Raw genomic sequence first — 19,465 nt, 5'->3', positions numbered from 1 at the left:
CACGAGGTGGGAAAGAGGTGAAACAGGTTGTGCCCAGGAGGAGCAAGAAAGTTGGGTGATCAGGAGCTGTTTTCCAACTGCTTTTTGCTGATGGAAAAAGGTCTTTGCCCAGGAGGTGGCTGGACTCCATGTGCCCCACTGCTATCCTAGTCCTCAGGGTGACCAAGATGGAGACATGAGTTTAGTCCACAGAGGGTGGTGGCACGCATGTCAACAGTGTCTTGGGGACAGTGACCAGAAAGAGACACAAACATAACCCTAAATACCCAAAAGTGAAGATGCAGCTCAGTCACAGGAGCAACATCAGCCCCTCAATGCCTCCTTTCATGGCAGCAGCACAGGGTGCAGCAAGGTAGGATTCAGTCTGCAAGGTTGGAGCATCTAATAGAGGATCTCCCTAAACAAGATCTCCCTATGGAAGCCCTCAAAGGCATCAACATTTCTGCATCAATTCAGGTAGCTGGGAATTTACTTTAGGAGGACTGTCTCATTAGTTGCTGAAACATTGGTTCAAGCTAGGTGCTGAGTAAGCAGATCCCACCCTTTGGGCATGTCACTGCTTGCTGCCAGGTGTATGTTGGGTGTCCTTACTTGAAAGTATGACTACCGCATCCCAGGTCACTGATGGTTCAACACACATCTATTATCTCACAAGACATCTGTATGAACATCTCAACTGCCGACGTTCTCAGCAGAGGGAGCATCACTCCCCATTCAGCACCAGAAAATGTGCTGGCTAATACATATTTCACTGTTGAAAAAAAGCACTACAACCCCAATTTACCTTTCATCATTGCTTTTACTCTGTGCTTCTTTCCTCCCAGGAGGTAAACGACATTCTTGTCTAGAACCAGTATGGGATGAAGTAAAGTACACATGGAATGTCAGCACAATAACATAACCAATAACATGTAATCTGAACGTTTATGGTGTATATTACTGGTTTCCACTGAATTGGAGCACCAGAGTAATCCACTTCATCCAAGCTACTGAGAATATCTTTCTAATCCATTCCCAATTTCTACCATTCCACACTTGGTTGAAGGCATCTTAAATTGTGTTGACAGAGAGTCCTGCAGCAAAACCGACAGATTTTTGTACACAGGAACACTTTGCTCCTGAAAAAAATGTCATATGGTAGCCTAGTCATTTGGTATAGTCCAGCAGAGAGCATTTAGGTTTCGGTTCTCCTTTCACTTTGTGCATCAGTGGTCTTGCCTGCTCCCATTATTTTTTGCTCCGCACTCGCATATAGTATCTCAATTGAACGGCGCTAAACTTGGCACATGGTACAATGTTCCCATATGAGCTTCCTCCCCTGGCTCATACAAGCTTGCCCTGCAAGAAAAGGCCATCGAACCATAATACCCTCCGAGACAGCTTTTGGCAAGGTCTGAGAAAGGGATTTCAGCTTAAACTGCAGGAATGTTTTTCAAAGACATGGCTTTGGTTTGTTTCATGTTGTCACTAGGTGATCTCTGTCCTTCCTACAGGCAAATCTCCTTTCGGTTTTGCTGCCCAGAGTGGCCAGAGGGGCTGGCTGTGGTTCAGCAGCGTGGCTTTTTTAACTCCTCCTTGGTGAAGGTATGAAAATTATCAGCTCTCTTGAATTTTTTTCACAAATATTTGCAACACTTAATCACTTCAGTCCGCCTCATAAAAATATACTCTTCTAATTAACAAAAGCAGGAGATTATATCTTTTTCAGAGGCAATCTCTAGCCTATTGCTAATAACTCATGTCCCAGCTTGCAAAATCAGACGCCGGAGGCTATCAGCCTTATCTGCATCTATGGGCCGCAAGGTAAGTCACCTTATTAGCTGGCATAAGAAGGTAATAAAATGCAAACAAATACAAGCAGAATAGCCCAGTGGCTGCTTCCCTATTTACAAGCTTGCCCTTTGTCTCAGGTTTTGTTTATTTTGCGTATCAAAAATTAGAATAACTATCAGAGTTCCAGAAGATGACCACGGACATCGATGCCAAGCAGGAAGGCAACCCAATCCTTAGCTTTACAGTTCTATTATCTTGTGACCACATGTCTAGTTCTGGAGAAGTTGCCTTTTATAGTAGTAATGCACTGACCTACATTTTTTTATAACCATCTAAGGTTTCACGTTGTTTCTACTTTGTTTTTTTAATATGTCCAGTCGGAGTAAGACTCAAAATCAAACACAGATCATATGCACTACAGATTCCTTTTTAGTGCTCTGTAAATACGAACTAATCCTTTCTGTTGTCCTGCAAAGTTGCTCTGAGGTGCCATGGATTGAGAAGTGCATCTACCAAGGTACACACACATACAGCCCACGTCTGGGCCCCAAAGGGCACCGTGGAGAGAACATGCACTGACCACAGCAGGACTGTTCCCACATGTACCGTCTAGTATCTATTGAGTCCCTCCTGAATCACAGTCCCAGAAATAGTATCATAGTATCATAGAATCATAGAATCACAAGGTTGGAAAGGCCCCACTGGATCATCGAGTCCAACCACTCCTAACTATCCCTAAACCATGCCCCTCAGCACCTCACCCACCTGTCCCTTAAACACCTCCAGGGAAGGTGACTCAACCACCTCCCTGGGCAGCCTGTTCCAATGACCTTTTCTGTGAAATTTTTTTTCCTGATGTCCAGCCTGAACCTCCCCTGGCAGAGCTTCAGGCCATTCCCCCTTGTCCTGTCCCCTGTCACTTGGGAGAAGAGGCCAACTCCCTCCTCTCCACAACCTTCTTTCAGGTAGTTGTAGAGAGCAATAAGGTCTCCCCTCAGCCTCCTCTTCTCCAAGCTAAACAACCCCCCTCTCTCAGCCCCTCCTCATAAGACTTGTTCTCCAGCCCCCTCACCAGCTTCGTTGCTCTTCTCTGGACACGCTCCAGAGCCTCAACATCCTTCTTGTGTTGAGGGGCCCAGAACTGAACACAGTACTCAAGGTGCGGTTTCATCAGTGCTGAGTACAGAGGGAGAATAACCTCCCTGGACCTGCTGGTCACGCCGTTTCTGATACAAGACAAGATGCCATTGGCCTTCTTGGCCACCTGGGCACACTGCTGGCTCATGTTCAGTCGGCTGTCAACCAACACCCCCAGGTCCTTCTCCTCTAGGCAGCTTTCTGGCCAGACTTCTCCTAGATTGTAGCACTGCATAGGGTTGTTGTTCCCCAAGTGCAGGACCCGGCATTTGGCCTTGTTGAACCTCATGCCATTGGTCTCGGCAGAGCAGTCCAGCTTGTTCAGATCCCTTTGCAGAGCCTCCCTACCCTCCAGCAGATCCACACTTCCACCCAGCTTAGTGTCATCTGCAAACTTGCTAAGGGTGCGCTCAATGCCTTCATCCAGGTCATTAATAAAGACATTGAACAGAGCTGGACCCAGTACTGAGCCCTGGGGAACCCCACCTGTAACTGGCCTCCAGCTGGAGTTAACTCCATTACCCACCACTCTCCGGGCCCGGCCATCCAACCAGTTTTCAACCCAGGAGAGTGTGCGCCTGTCCAGTCCAGAGGCTGACAGTTTCTGAAGCAGAATGCTATGAGAAACTGTCAAAGGCTTTACTGAAGTCCAAGAAGACAACATCCACAGCCTTTCCCTCATCCAGTAGTCGAGTCACTTTGTCATAGAAGGCGATCAGGTTAGTTTGGCAAGACCTGCCTTTCATGAACGCATTTTGACTGGGCCTGATCACCCGATTCTCTTGCATGTGCTTCATGATAGCACTCAAGATCACCTGTTCCATGACTTTCCCTGGCACTGAGGTCAGACTGACAGGTCTGTAGTTCCCTGGATCTTCCCTGCAACCCTTCTTGTAGATGGGCACAACATCAGCCAGCCTCCAGTCCAGTGGAACTTCCCCAGTCAGCCAGGACCGCTGGAATAATAAGTAATGAGATTTGTGAGGTTAAAAACAAAAAAAAAAAAACAAAACAGAGAGACAGAGAATAGATGAAGGTCTGGGCTATCCCTTCCGACCTGGACCTTACTATTCCAGGTGCTACACTGGTCCACCCCTCACCATTTCATTACACTTGTATCTTAGTCATTAAGAATTTCCTAGTAGTGACGTGCATCTTATCCACATCATGACCCTGACATGTTGTGTTGCTTTTACTCTGAAAGGAGCATTGATGCAGTTACCTCTCACTTACGTACAACAACCATGGACTATGACAGTGGCCTGTCAGCTATGCCCTGAGGGCATCCCCGTGTTCCCAGCAGACAGATTCTCTCCTAGTCTTACATGAGCCAACTTGTGGCAGGCAATTGGATGCCAGCAGTTGATGCAACATGGCCAAGCCCAGATCTTAACTAATTCCAAGTTGTCTGGCACAAGCTACTTGGTAATACCAGGCAAATACCAGAGAAGTGATTGAAGCCAATAAAATCGTTACAGAAATCCAGTTGTTTCCTTCTCACTAAACCTTGAAAGAGGATTTTGGACCTAAGGTTAAGGATGTAGGTGACCATCTTTGGGCATTTACCTCTAGAATGAATGAAAATCACATTGCTCTGTGCCCAATCCAGCACCATCCAGGGAGTGTGTTCCTGAAGAAGGCAAAGACAGAGATAAAACAGAGATCACAACTATACATATACCAAATGTAGGCTTTTTGCCTTGTGACCACTAATTAGGAAAAACACTCTTATCTAGCACTTTCCCTGCCCTGAAAAAGAAGTACTGTAATAACCACAGGAAACTGAGGTTTTAAGCCAGGCTATCTTTGAAAAAAAACAGCTGCTTTACAGCAAACCAAAACACTAGAATGTAAAAATATCTTTTCTGATTATTTTTCAAGACAGTTTTCTCCTTCCCTGGCTGAGATGCAAGAGGCAAAATTGCAAAATCAGTCCAGATATAGCAAGCAACAAAGGCTGAACTTGGAATTTCAGTCCTATGAGTGCTTGACCCTCAAGTCCGGTACAACTGTTGCACCGGAAACACCAAAATAAGCATGCTTCTGTGCTGAGAAGATTATTTTATGTATTGGGTTAAAATGACTCAAAATGAGGTACTTCTGCTTCTCAGCATTTTGTGCAAGAAATGACAAAAAAAGATCTCCATTGTGTTACTTCTTCCAGGCAGCAGCTTTTTTTTTAATAATAGAATTGCCCCCTTTTTGAACCCAAGGAACCCGTCAGCATCTGCTGCATCTCACAGGCAAGAGTTCCTCAGCTGAATGACACACGGTGGAAGAAGGAAGCTTCTCTGGCTTTGAAGCTGCTGCTTGACGGCTTCCCTTGTGGCCCCCACCCTTCTGGTACAGGGAACAGTCAACAGCTATGCCAGCTTACTTTCTCCATGCAACTCACGGTCTTCTCAGATCCCATAACAAATCACCATCATCTCTTTTCCACACTGGATGGTCCTAGCTCGCTGACTCGCTCCTCGCACCTTCATCCCACCCCATCAAGACACCCAAGATGGGGAGAAGAACCCCCGTTACTGCATGATCCTGCAGTGTGTGCTTGGAAAGGGTCCAGCGGGGTGGGTGCAGTTACTCCAGGGCCGTATCCACCCTACTTTCACTGACCCATGAACTACCTTTGAGTGAGCGCATGTGATCATACTGACTGATTGCAGTGTGGACACATACTCAAAGCCTACACCTAGAGCAAACAGTATGAAAAGGTAAGAAGGAAAATAATGCAAAAGAGGGCTGCAAAAAATAAATGGTAAGGGCAAGTAAATCAATAGTGCAAATATTGAATCAGGAATAAAGAGTTTATCTATATATTAAAAACACCTTCAGAGCACAAGGAAAATACTGACAGAATACCTTCCCACCTACAGGATATGTTTGGTTGCACACATCTAAGTGAGAAAACAGAAACTTGCATGCCAGTGTCTTCAAGTAACATTTCTTTCTGCAGGGGTGGTGCGACAGCTTCTCCCATCTGTCTGCGTGGGTGTGCCTGTCTAGATGCTTACAGAAGTACACAGACTACAGGTCAGATTAAGCCGCACTGCATCCCCGCCAGCCTGCACCACAACTGAAATCACTACATAGTGGGAAGGGAGAACCTTCCCAGACCAGGAGAATTTCTAGGAAGAAGCCAGTCCTGCTCGGTGCTGAAGACCTGGCTCACATACTGCATGGGAGCAGACCCAAAGCACAGCAGGTATAAAGGCTTTGGCTTACCCTGAACGTGCTAATATCGCGTGCAGTAGCCTTCTTACTATCTGTGGTTATTTGTCCTGAAAAGCAACCAAGCCAGCATATTCCTGCTCACTTCTCTTCACAGTATCCAGGCCGTTGACCTTCACATCATCCTGAGATGGTCTCACCTGGTAGCTCCAGGCTCACCTGTGTTTCTTAGGAAGAGTGAGGCCTGAGCCAGGCCTGTGAGTTGCCTAAATCAGGAGTGTGCTGAAGGGACCAAGTCATTCAAAATACCTTGTCTTTGCATGAGGAAACAGACACTTGACAGGGGGAAATGTGGAATTTGTAATGCTTCGTTCTTCCCTGGGGCACTGCTCATTTCTCTACAAGTGTTGCCTTAACTTACTGAAAACAATTAGATTCAAAGCCCTGGCCGATGTTCAGACCTGCACATGCACCAAGAGCAGGTCAAGATGCTAAGCGGAGTTTTTTGACTCTTATCTCTTGCTGCAAAGACAAAGAGGATCTGCTTTTGCTTTTGTGGCCAATCCTCATCCCAAACTCCTACAGGCAGGATGAAACCACAGTCTGCGGCAGCCTCTGAGCCAAGTGAAATTGAGCAATATGTGTTCAAAATGTACATGCCTCCAAAAAGGGGTGACACCATCTGCCACACTCTACTTACTATTGCTTCTTCCATCCCTCTTCTCCCACTTATTTTCATTGTTGCAGTGGAGCCTCTGTGCCATGATAGATCTTTGCAGGTGTGAGCAAGGTGTGCATCATCTTCCTCAGCAGAACATGAGCAGGAGGCCCAACCAAAGATCTCTTCAGGCATTAACACAGCACCAGCAATTCCTCCGGACTTCAAGTGTGTGCAGTAGGGCCTGGAGCTAGTTAGGAAGTCATAGCAATTAGTACAGATATTCACAGTCACCTTTTCCTTAAACGCTGAGGAAAATTCAAAACAACTAAGAAAGTTATTAAACAGTCAGAAAGCAAGAAGTTTTTTTTGGAGAGTGAATAGAGTGGTTGGTGGATTCCTCAGCAGGGCAAAAAATGTTCTGTGCACATCAAGTGCTACTACTGGACATGGATTACTGTGGTGCTGCATGCAGCTACAGGACAAAGCGCTGCAAGGTCCAGGCTCTCTGGTGCTTTGGTCACCCCATGCTGGGCTGCTGCAGATGGTCTGCATTACCTCGCCCTGGGAACCACCTCTGGCTTTGCACACAGCAGGCTCAACCAGTAAAGAGTCAAATGCATAAGGCGCTTCACTATTAGCAGCTGAGTGTGGTGAGGTCCTCCTTTGGTAACAGTGCATTTGTTTTCAGGATACAAATGCATATGCAAGTGTTTGTTATGATTTCGGTGGTTAGCCAAAAAGCCTCTGGTAACCTGTGTCTGCACGCTGCCTCAAGGAGGAATCTTTCTGTGGCACAGCAGCATTTAATGGGAACTGCTAACCTTACAGGCACAAGGGCAAAATAGGTTCAGTTATAGATGGCATTGCCCACGAAATCGTCCATACATCACAGGAAGTCCAGTCTCCTGCCCAGATATGATGGTCACCAACAGTAGATTGAGTCAGTGGAGGTCTTGTCTACCTGAGCCTCGAAAACCTCACAGGTGGAGACTGCTACCTCTCTGGGCAAACAACCACCTGGTGACATTTTTTTTCCCTGATGGCCAGCTTGAAAGTCCCAAGAGGTAACCTACACCTCCTGCCTCTTCTTGTTCTGGCCATTTCTATGGAGTAGAGCTTGGTTCCATTGCCTCTATAACTCCTTTCCAAGCACATGTTGGCTGCTACCAGGTCAGGCTGAGCCTCCCTCTTTCCAACAAGCCTGCATTCCTCATCCTGTCCTCATAGGACCCCAGCATCTTGGTAGCTTTCTTCCGGATCAGTTTCCCAATGTCCATCTTGAACTGGGGGAAGAGGGAGAGAGCTGAAAACAACACTCCAGGTACAGCCGTTGACTATCTCAGGGCTCTGAGGACACCACGGGGAGTGACTGCCCCTGCCCAACCCCTGGGGCCTTCCTCCCAACCCTCCCCATGGCTCAGGTTCCCATTTCAGATTTTACAGGCAAGTTGCTGACCCTTTTTTTTGTATTAAAGTATGTAGAAAGATATTTGCCTTAGAAATAACACTGAAATACCTAGCCTAAAAACCAAGAGGTGTTGCCTTACATTCTAAAATACTGTGCTCCTTCTGCAGGACCACATTTTCAGAAATGTTGACTTCTTGCAATCCTTTCTTTTAAAAAGTGATACGGTGCAACACCCCATACCCTTCATTTTTAGTAACAACCTCTTGGCTCTTGTGGAAGGCTTTTACCACTGACTTGAGCTCAACCTAGATTCTTCTCTTGAAACCAAGTGAGCTACAGGCACTACATGGTTTGCTGTGGACAAGAGCCCACCCTACACAACACCCCCCTGCAGCTCTTGAATCCCCAAAACAAAGACTTCCTGCTGCGCTCCTACAGAAGGCGAGCAGATCACCGGGCACCACAAACACATCAGGATTAGTACCCATTTATTCATAACTTTGTGGTTTTCCTGTGTCAGCCAAGGTCAGAGCCATTGCACCACTCTACTGGCTTGCTGAGTCACCATGAATTCCTCTTCAAAAACACTCCAGCACTTGCCTAATTTCAGTGGAATTAAAGCATGTGTGTGACTTCCTTGCAATGTGATAAAGTATTTATGGTCTCTGAAGGGTGAACACAGGGCACTGAATCAAATTCTTTGAAAATCATAAATACATCAAATCCAGCAGAACAATATTCCAATCTAATTTATTGCATCCACTTCTACTCCTTGTTATCTGGGTAAACATACCGTTCTTCAAGTTATTTTGATATATGTTGTGACGAACCTGTTGTACAAACCTTTCAAGTTTCTGTGGTTGGTTGTAAATGACAATAGGGACATTTCTCAGGTTTTATGCATGGTTCCTTATCTAATCAGCCAGACTCCGCTTTAAGGTTCAACTGCAATTACAATTTAATTTGGCTTTGATCCTTGTAAAGGTATATAAATTATTATTTACCTTAGAGTATAATATTATCATACCTTGTGACCGGCATTGTGAGTCTTGCAGCGAACCATGAACCTGCTTCTCCTGCTGTTTTAAGCGTGATATGGTATAGCCCTGCTTGAGGAAAAACTGATGAACAGATGCTGAAAAATGAGGGTTGTGTTTGGCAAAGAACAGGAAAGACTCATTACAGCCAGTGCCCGGAAGATGCGCAAACAAGTGTATTTTGCTGGAACTCGAGCAGAAATGTGTGCCTGAGACTCTTCTCTAAAAACACCTCAGCTCAAGTGTGTAAAACACCACACAAGCACACCACTGGAGTTCCCGCCTAAGGATAACCCATCTTCTGCTCTGGTAAACCAAGGTCTTACAGCTGGCCATGATCTTCAGCCAGCTTACAAGGTCTACCACATCAGAACCATTCAAACTTCACACACAGCTTGCTCATTAATCTCACATAACTGTTTTTTGAGTGTGGTCTTAAATATTACATTTCAGTCACTGAACTTTGGACAGTGTTTTCATTTGGAAATGCCGTGCACCCTTTTTTGAGATCACCTCCAGTCACATTTTGGATGACCACACATGAACCATTTACTACAAGCCCGCCGCTTTGCCATACGGTGATTGCAGCCTTCCTCACAGTCCTGGCCTCATGCTGACAGGCAGCGCCAGCAGACGTGGGCCAAACCCTCTGTACACAGAGAAGAGGGATACTGCCAAAAAACGCAGTCTGCCTGGCAATCTTTTCCTCCCACAGAAATTGGAGGAAGACTAATTTCCGTTCCAAATATCAAGAATTTATGACAGCAGATTTACAGCTCTACATTCTTCCGCCTTAGAAGTGAGCAAGATCAAATAAAATATTGCCCGCATGTGATGGCTTGACTTGGCTGCATGCAAGGTGTCCGCCAAAGCCGCTCTATCACTCGCCCTCCTCAGCTGGACAGGGGAGAGAAAATATAATGAAATGCTCGTGGGTCAAGATAAAGGACAGGGAGGTCACTCAGCGGTTACTGTCATGGGCAAAACACACTTGACTTGGGGAAATTAATTAAGTTTATTACCAGTGAAACCAGAGAAAATAATGAGAAATAAACCCAAATCTTAAAAACATCTCCCCCCCACCCCCCTTCTCCCCAGGCTTATCTTTACTCCTGATTTTCTCGACCTCCTCCCTCCCAGCAGCACAGGGGAATGGGGGTTGTCGTCAGTTCATCCCACAGTGTCTCTGACTCTCCTTCCTTCTCAGGGAGAGGACTTCTCGTGCTCCTCTCCTGCTAAAGCATCCGTTCCCTCCCAGGGTAGACAGTCCTCCATTAACTTCTCCAACACAAGTCCTTCCCAGAAGCTGCAATTCTTCCCAAACTGCTTCAGCATGGGTTCATCGCACAGGGTGCAGTCCTTCAAGAATGGACTGTTGCAGGGCGTCACAAGTCCTGCCAACAAACCTGCTCCAGCATGGGCTCCTCTCCCCACGGGTCCATAGGTCCTACCAAGGCCATGCTCCAGCATGGGCTTTCCATGGGGTCACAGCCTCCTTCAGGAATCCACTCACTCTGGCATGGGGTCTTGACAGGCTACAAGTGGATATCTGCTCCACTGTGGACCTCTCAGAGCCACATGGCGACAGCCTGCCTCACCATCGTCTTCACTACAGGCGGCAGGGGCATCTCTACTCCGAGACCTTCTCCTCCTCTTTCTTCACTGACTTTGGTGTCTGCAGAGTTGTTTCTCTCACATATTCTCAATCCTCTCTTCTGGCTGCTGTTCTGATGCAGTTTTTTATTCTCCTTCTAAAATACGTTATCCCAGAGGTGCTACCAGTGTCGCTGACTGGATCGCCTTCGGCCAGTGGCAGGTCCGTCTAGCATCCTACTGGCATTGGCTCTTCTGGACACAGAGAAAGCTTCTAGCAGCTCTCACAGAAGGCACACCTGTAGCCCCTCTGCTACCAAAACCTTTCCAGACAAAGCCAATACACTGCACTTTCTGCACATGTGCAAACATCTCCTAGAACTTGACCTCAAACAATGACTGTAATAAAGAAACGTCACTTTTGAGACAGTCCATGTTAAAACTTTTCAAAAGGTTTGTTAGGAATAGGGCCAATGACCAAAGTAACCAGAGAGGAGAGAGCCTAGGCCTTCTCCTGCTGTTTGCACAAAGGGGGCCATAGCTTACAGCTGGCTGAGAGTTAATAACACAGGCAAACAAATGAGGCTTGCAGACTTCATTATTTCTCCATAGCATACAAAGGTCTAAGACTTGATGTACTTAGAAATGCATGACTCTTGGTTGTCATCTCCACAAATATATAAGGGATGTTAAGGCACCGTGTCAAGCCCCTGTTTTGCCCCTGCTGCTTACCAAATTGCTCCCTGGGTGTGAAGACTCCCGCTGGCAAGGAGGAAAGGCACTCAGAGCACTCTGCCCTCTTCATCACCACACATGTAGCTACTCTGTTTGGAGAGGAGACTTATGAGCACACCAAGGGGAGAGTCAAAGTCTTTTTCCTTCTTGGAACAAGGCTGCTGGATGTGACAAGCTAGGATGCTCTTCTGAAGCAGGGGGCTTAGAACTGCTCCCAGCCTCTTCTTGGAACACTGACTTTTCATCTAGCTGATAAAAAGAAAGAAAAGGCACAAACCCAACTCCAGGGGCATTTCCAGCTGCAAGTCTATTTTTACACTTCTGTGAGACAGGGTGCATAGCTGCCAGTAATGACAAACCTGACAAGTTCTGATATAGAGGCTCGCAGAAACGTGTCCTTAGGTTTTCTGCACATGCCACAACTGTGACTCACTTTCTGTGATTACGAGACCACAGAGACAACCTGGCAAGCCTAGAGCAAACAAGTTGTATCACCAGCATGATGCATACACTTTTAGATATCATTGTATTTCTCGATTAGGATTGCACTTAAAAAAACTCCGAGTAAAACAAGATGTGTGTGCAGGGGAAAGAAGTCGATACCTTAAGAATGATGATTCCTGACATGTACACCTTGACGACATGTCTCATCATGAACAGAGAGTAATCGCTGACCCAATATTTGACACATACATGGGTACCGGTGATCCGGCTGATTACACTGCACAAATGGGAATCAGCATCATCCAGAGGTGTGAAAACCCATGTTGCTTGAGAAACTCCATTTTACCAAGTGTTAAAGCAATTTCCAACCAAAAGGTGGGGGGATGTGTTGAACATGGACACTCAGTAAAAGCAGCTGACTGTTCAAGTGCAGCCTGTTGTATTCTCCCAAAACTAGTTTGACCCACACAGAGCAGGAACGGCAAATAAAACCCCATCCTGTTTAAGAGTTTAAAGGATAAAGCAGCAACCTTACAGTGAGTAAGATGTCAGAAATGGGAAAGCCAGAATTACAGGTGTTAGATCCAATGGCAAGTTAAAAGGCTTATGTGATAGGTAGGGGAAGCTGGAGGAATTAATGAAAGGCTCCACAGCCTTACCAGCAGCAGGAGCTTAGGGTAGGCAGAGGGCCATTTCAAGAGGCAGAGAGGAAAGTTAAACACAGCAGAGCAGAAATATCAGCCGCCTTCACTGTCTGCTTCTGACTGCCTTTCTATTTTGGGAAGGGTCATCTTATGGAAAAGTACCAATGCACAGGCACCTTCCACAGCCATTATGTTTACTTTCCACCTTCCCCGAACTGGGAAAGCTCTGCAGCTGCTAGGTGTGAAGAGGAGGAGCAGCTGATAAGTCTCTGGCCCTGATTTCCACGATACTGACTCAGAGCAGACCAGCTCCCTCTGAGGCTGTCACTGCCGCCACACCACCGCCAGCCTGCTAGGAAAGATGCAACCAACATGACTTCATAAGCTGGCACATCAGCAGATGAGCAGGGGTCAGCAGGTCTGTGGCTGGCGTGTTCGGAGTTGTCTGGGGACCAGGGCCACCAGCATGAGGCAGGACAGCAATGGGTGAGGGCCAGCATGGCACTGCGCCCCTTCCAGCAGCCATCATGTCTCCTTCTTCTCCACCAGAAACTGTCCTAGCTGGGGTGCAGCAGTGTGCAGCAGCATGAGGCCACAGAGCGTCACAGCAAGGCCAACCCACCACAGAGGCGTCCACGTCTCCCCAAAGAGAAGCTTGCCCAGGATGGCCTGAAAGAAAAGACAGAGACAAAACTTCGCTGGGCCAAGCCACTCCAAAGTCTCCTGCACTGCCAGAGCTACGGGAACTTCTGCTGCAGGTGAAGGTGAAGATGACTTACTCTACAATCCAGGCTGGAAGCACACCCACATTGTGGTCCCAAAACAGGATTTCAGCAGATGGATGTAAGCTTTGCTATCTTCCCAGAACCTCTCAGGAGCCAAACATCCAGCTGACTGGGAGACTCTGGTTGATAAAAAAATGACCCCACTGACTCGAGTTTTGGACGCCACCATAAACTGGCTTTGAGTTGTCGGAGCACAGAAACAAATGTGGCCAGCTGCCGAAAGTGAAAAGCGAGCAGAAAAACCTGCAGGTCAAAAATGCTCTTGCTCTCACTAGAGGCAGTGCATCTTCATACCCTGCTAGGGTGGTTTTGGCTTGTAACAGGTGAGGTGTTGCAAAGGAAAAGCAAAACAAAGAAACGCTCCCAGCTCCGGCTCTCACTGACAATTAGAAAAGATCAGTAAACCATACAGCTGCTGCCCCTCTAGACAGGCCTCTGCCATGAACAACAGGCAGAGCAGCTGACGTCCAAGGTGATCATTTAACGCCTCCCCCTTTGCAGCCAGTGATGCTGGCTGTGCATCCTGTGTGACCATCCCCAGATCACTGGGCTCCTCCAAGCCTCGTATACTCACTGGATATACTCACCGAAGAGATGAAGTTGGAGGCCATTGTTGTCACAGAGACAGCAGCCGAGGAGGAGGAAAGTCGCAGGGCTTTTGCAAAGACTGTCCACATGACCGCATTGCAAGCAAACACCAAGCCAACACAGCTGATGCGAAACAGCACAGGCAGCTGTAGGAAGAAAGGGAAAAACTCATGTATTCTCACCAACCACTCATTCACTCTCAGTAATTCATAGGCACTTTGAAACAAAACCTAATGGTATGGGCTTGAAGCTGAATTACATCTGGTATTAGATGAAGACAAATCTATTAAATCGCAGAAGACAACAGAAGTGAGGAAACAGCCCTGGATGGAGAATAACCCTGGCATATCCTGGCAGCTGCCACACCAGAAGCCAAACTCCAGAAAGCACTCAAGCTCCTGACGTGGTGCACATGCAATCCAGTGAAATGCTCTTCACTCAGTGCTAGATGTATGGAAAAATTCAGCACTGCCAGAGAGGAACACTCAAGCTGTACGTGCTGGTTCTGCATGTGGTCCAGGACCCATCACTTGTGAATTCGGGCTGAGACCAGTGTGGTTGCAAACCACTCGTTCGTCTAAAGAAAGATCTCTCTCCTTAGACAATCTGACAAGACACATAACAGCCTCATTCTGAAAAAAGGGCAGAGTTTTGCCTAAAAATCCTTCACCGTTCACAGTCTCTCCCCACACTCATAGTTTTAGCTGCAGCAGCCATCTCCCTAGTTCCTGGGTGTTGTGTACTTGAAGGGATGAAGAAGACACCAGGGGAGGAAATCACAGCCAGAACAACTTTCACAAACACTCAGGGACCAGACGAGGGCAATGGAAAGCAAGGCACTGTCTAAGTCCATAGCACTCCTGCTTTCATGGCCTGTTGTCTCACTCATGGATCCCTCTATGGTGGGATCTATCTTGAAGCAGACACAAATGTAGGTGTAAAGCCATCAGCAAATGCAGCTGAGAGGCAGAACCTGCCCCATGGGAACAGCTGCATTGTGGCCCCCTGCAAGCTGCCCAAATCAGTGGGGCCACCATCTGTGCTCTGCTTCCTCTCAGGAGAAACTACCAACCACAAGCCAGGAGATGCCACAGGGACTTCTGAAGCAAGTGATGTAGTAAGTACAACGTTAAAAGGAAAAGGCTGTAAAGCCGCTCACTGACTGGCATGAGCTCTCAGAGGTCAACCCCATGACGGAGAGGGATGGTTATGGTGTTGGCTCTGTTTTGCCCCTCTTGTGTAAAAGTCTCCAAACTTCGTAAGGACAATGGTAAATGATCCAAAACAATTCCCACTAGCGAAGTGCTCAGCTTTCCCACTGCTGCCACAGCCAATTCTGCAGAGAGGTGTAAGTGGCACAACCATGTCCAGCTGCTACTGGCCTTCCAAAGAAGAAACCTGCTGCTGTGTTACAGTTCACTGTGGGATGAAGTTTGCCTTCCAGTTTCACCCTTTGCCTGTGCAACCAGTTCTACCATGCTCAGGACAGTTGTGTACATCCACATACACCTCTAGTGGGCTGGCAGACTTGGAAGTAAAGAGATGAGAGGGGAAACCACTTGTCTATGTTTCACCTAAATTCAGTATATTGTTTCTGGATCAGAAAGAGCGTACTCAGCTATGCTGTTAGGAAAAAGGGCCTTAAGAAAAAGAAACCTTAATACGGTCCTTAACCACCTTCTTGAGGGCATAGAGAGGATGAGGCCCAGGCCCTTCTCCAGGGTATATTGGAATATGACAAGAGGCAGCAAGTAAAGATTAGAACAAGTAAAGTGTTGATCTGATACAAGAGAAAACAACAGTGATCAAACACTGGAACAGATGTCATGGGCTCTCCAACCCTGGAGATATTAAAAGCTTGAATGGAGAAGGACATGAGCAACCTGTTGCAGAGCAGAGGTGGGACTAGAGACCTCCAGAGGTTCTGCTTGACCTGAATTAGTCTGTGAATCTATTAGTGCTGGGACAAAGCTGGTTCCCAACATCACAGCAGCTAAGCTATCTTTAAAAATGACCCTGAACCCATAGGTTCTTCTCATCTACTATTGCCAGGGAAATGTATACCCTGCAGGTGGCATATGCCCAGGAGGAAGGCTATCCAGAGAAAGGCCAGTCTCTCTTCCTCCTGGGCAGAGGAACAGTCATCACAATGGCATGCAGGCAGAAAGACGGGAACATCCCTAGGTGTTCCCCACAAGGAAGGAGGGAGGTATAAATTTCTCCCATGCTGTGGTCTCAGCTGAGCCAGCCCAGTGAGTCAAGGCTTACTGTTCTCATTACTTTACTAAGAGATTAATTTCAGTGTACATTTCAGATAATCAAGAATTCCTCCTTGCAGTGCAGAAGTAATTTTAGATGAAGTTTGGCAGGGGAAAGTAAAGGAAACCTTTTGTTCAAGTGAAATGACCCCTCCTCGTTCAGGCTGCTTTCAGGCTGGGCCATTACAACACACCCTTCTGGCCAGGAAATCCACCTTAGTTCTGCTGTCGAGTATCCTGCTAGCTTACGTCATAACCTCTTAGGAGTGTCAATACACTTCCAACATTTGCTGCCACTTTCCAAGCTGCACAAGCAATGGCTGCTCTTTTAGACTTATTTTCAGACTTCTGTATTTCTCTCTCAAACACAAAACTCCTCAGATTTCTGTCACCCTCTGCAGAAACATCTGTGTGTAGGATTCAAATAGCGACCCCACTGAAATGTGTCTACAGTACTGTGCAATTTAAGCTAAAAGGAAGATTACAGCACTTACCTGAAACCCAGTTAGTTCTACAGCTAAATGGATCAATTTAGTTCATAACTATCACCTAGAATGGGCCTCAAAGAAGTAACTGAAGGAACCAATTTGTCCAGAAAAATGAAACACAATCACAGTAGCACAGCATGGTTGAGGGACCTCTGGAGATCACTAGGTCCAACCCTCCTGCTCATAAAGCAGGCTGCCCAGGACTGTGTCTAGATGGTTTCTGAATATCCTCAAGGATGAAGACTCGACCACCTCTCTAGGCAATCTGTGCCAGTGCTTGGCCAACCTCACCATGAAAAAATGTTTCCTGGCATTTAGGGGGAACCTCATGTGTTTCAGTTTGTGCCCATCACCTCTGGTTCTGTGGGTCCTTCCTTCGGGTATATATACACATTGATAAGATATCCCTGAACTTTCTCTTCTCCAGGCTGAACAGTTCCAGCTCTCTCAGCCTTTCCCTCATAGGAGAGAATTGCTGGTTCCTTCATCATCTTTGTGGCCCTTGGCTAGACTCTTTCTGGTCTGTCTCTCTCTCTCTCATACTGAAAAGCCCAGAATGTGAGAGAACACTCCAGGTGTGGCCTCAACAATGCTGAGTAGAAGGGAATGATCACCTGCCTTGACCTGCTGGCAGAATGATAGAATCACCAGGTTGGAAAAGACCTCTTGGGTCACTGAGTCCAACCATTCCTATCTGCCACTAAACCATGTCCCTGAGCACCTCATCTTTCCCCAGCACCCTTTCTTATATATTGTTAAGGATCAACAGGATTGGCGAGTGCTGAGGTTTTGCTTTTTTAATCATCCATACAATCATACAAGTCGATTTTTTTTCGTATGTAAGGCTGGATTATTTTTTCCGATCTATTTTCTCTTGTAGGCTCTCCTTTGGATTTCAAGTCCAAATGTACCTTTGCCATATGAGAAACAACTCGTGCTACATCTAAATGGGTCTCCTCAATGCCTTTTATGACAGGGAAGTTATTATCCCCCTGTACTCCGCACTGGTGAGGCTACACTTTGAATACGGTGTTCAGCTTTGGGCCACTCACTACAAGAAAGGCGTTGAGGTGCTGCAGCATGTCCAGAGAAGGGCAATGAAGCTGGTGAGAACTAGTGCTGTAAGGAGTGGCTGAGGGAACCAGTGCTGTTTAGTCTGGAGAAGAGAAGGCTGAGGGGAGACATTATTGCCTTCTACAACTACCTCAAAGGAGGTTGTAGTGAGGTGGATACTGGTCTCTTCAAACAAATAACAAATGTTAGGATGAGAGCAAATGGCCTTCAGAGAGCCTGAGAGGGGAGGTTTACATTGGACACTAGGAAAAATTTCTTTACCAAAAGAGTGGTGAAGCATTGGAACAGGCTGCCCAGGGAAGTGGTGGAATCTCCATCCTTGGGAGTGTTAAAAAACCATGTAGATGTGGCTCTTCAGGACATGGTTTAGTACGCACAGTAGTGTTGAGCTGGCAGCTGGACTTGATGATCTTAGAGGTCTTTTCCAACCTTAAGGACTCTACGATTCTGTTCTACGATAAGTTTATGCTGTCTACCTCAACATTTCCCCATTCATGCTGCCTGTGCAAGAGGTCACCACAGATATAAGTTCACCAGTCTCACGTAAGCTTAAGCACAACGAGAATTGAGAAACACAACTGAGATAAAGATCATTCATTATAAACGCCCCAGCAGAGCTCACAAGATGAACACATCAGCTGAGCAGCACAATGGAAATCAGCTGCTCTACCTCTCTGAGCTTGTCATGACTGAAGAGAAATAGAACAAGGGAGAAAGGTGATCAGGGAAGTGATTCTGCCCCCGTACTCCGCACTGGTGAGGCTGTACCTCATATACTGTGTTCAGTTTTGGGCTCCTCACTACAGAGAAGACATTGAAGCCCTGGAGTGTGTCCAAAGAGCAACAAAGCTGGTGAAGGGACTGGAGAGCAAGTCTTATGAGGAGTGGCTGAGGGAACTGGGGTTGTTTAGCCTGGAGGAGGCTGAGGGGAGACCTTATTGCTGTCTACAACTTCCTGAAAGGAGCTGGTAGAGAGGTGGGTGTTGGCCTCTTCTCCCAAGTGACAGGACAAGAGGGAATGGCCTCAAGCTCCATCAGGGGAAGTTTAGATTGGACATTAGGAAAAATGTCTTCACCGAAAGGGTTATCAGGCATTGGAACAGGCTGTCCAGGGAGGTGGTGGAGCCACCGTCTCTGGAGGTGTTTAAAAGACAGGTGGATGAGGTGTTTGGGGACGTGATTTAGTATTGGACAGGTACGGTTGGGCTTGATAATCTCAAAGGTCTTTTCCAACCCAGTGATTCTATGCTTCTATGTGACATTATCCCCAAAGCAGAAGACTGAGAAACAAGCGTGTGACGCTGAATTCAGGCGTAGAAGCATCCTGCTTTTGGAAGTAGAAATGACGTCAAACCAGAGCTCTCAGCGCCGGGTTTGGCCCCCGGCACCCCACCCCCAACCCCCCCCCCGCCCGGGCCGCTCCGTGTCCATCAGCACCGGGCACCCGCTCCCCAGCAAACCCGCCCAGGGCACCCAAGGGGCAGCGGAGGCCCGGATGGTGGCAGCCGCTGCCCCGCACCACCCCCGTCCTGCCTTACCCACGGACCCAGCGCCAGCTTCGCCGCAGCCGCCGCCACCGCCCCCAGCAGCCCCGCGGCCACCGCCGGCAGCGCCGCCATCGCCGCCCCGAGCCCCGCCCAGCGCGGGGAGGGACCGGGGGAGGGGAGGG

The 19,465-nt window shown here is 47.3% G+C and overlaps 1 protein-coding gene across 2 annotated transcripts; it reads right to left on the bottom strand.

Annotated features, from left to right (window-relative positions):
• Positions 1-8,998: 8,998 nt before the first annotated feature.
• TMEM42 (transmembrane protein 42) lies at positions 8,999-19,440 on the bottom strand. 2 transcript variants are annotated; one of them, XM_054060468.1, is made up of 3 exons: positions 19,343-19,438; positions 13,976-14,122; positions 8,999-13,272 (listed from the first exon to the last, which is right to left on the bottom strand). In XM_054060468.1, the coding sequence occupies exons 1-3, from the start codon at positions 19,413-19,415 to the stop codon at positions 12,956-12,958; spliced, it is 537 nt and encodes a 178-aa protein (XP_053916443.1). In that variant the 5' UTR covers positions 19,416-19,438; the 3' UTR covers positions 8,999-12,955. The 2 variants fall into 2 exon arrangements, with proteins under 2 accessions (XP_053916443.1, XP_053916444.1); XM_054060469.1 differs by having other exon boundaries at positions 9,001-13,272; positions 19,335-19,440.
• Positions 19,441-19,465: the final 25 nt, after the last annotated feature.

This window comes from Cuculus canorus, chromosome 2 (assembly GCF_017976375.1).
Source record: "Cuculus canorus isolate bCucCan1 chromosome 2, bCucCan1.pri, whole genome shotgun sequence".
NCBI classification, from domain to species: Eukaryota; Metazoa; Chordata; class Aves; order Cuculiformes; family Cuculidae; genus Cuculus; species Cuculus canorus.
Note: the sequence above shows the minus strand (reverse complement) of the source record. Positions and strands in the feature narration are given on the sequence as shown.

Excerpts from the sequence above, each read along its gene's own strand:
- TMEM42 (XM_054060468.1), bottom strand. The coding sequence starts at position 19,415 with ATGGCGGCGCTGCCGGCGGTGGCCGCGGGGCTGCTGGGGGCGGTGGCG. Across the intron at positions 14,123-19,342 it reads TGCGGCGAAGCTGGCGCTGG|CTGCCTGTGCTGTTTCGCAT; the intron begins GTCCGTGGGTAA and ends TTCTTCCTACAG. Across the intron at positions 13,273-13,975 it reads CCTCCAACTTCATCTCTTCG|GCCATCCTGGGCAAGCTTCT; the intron begins GTGAGTATATCC and ends CTTTTCTTTCAG.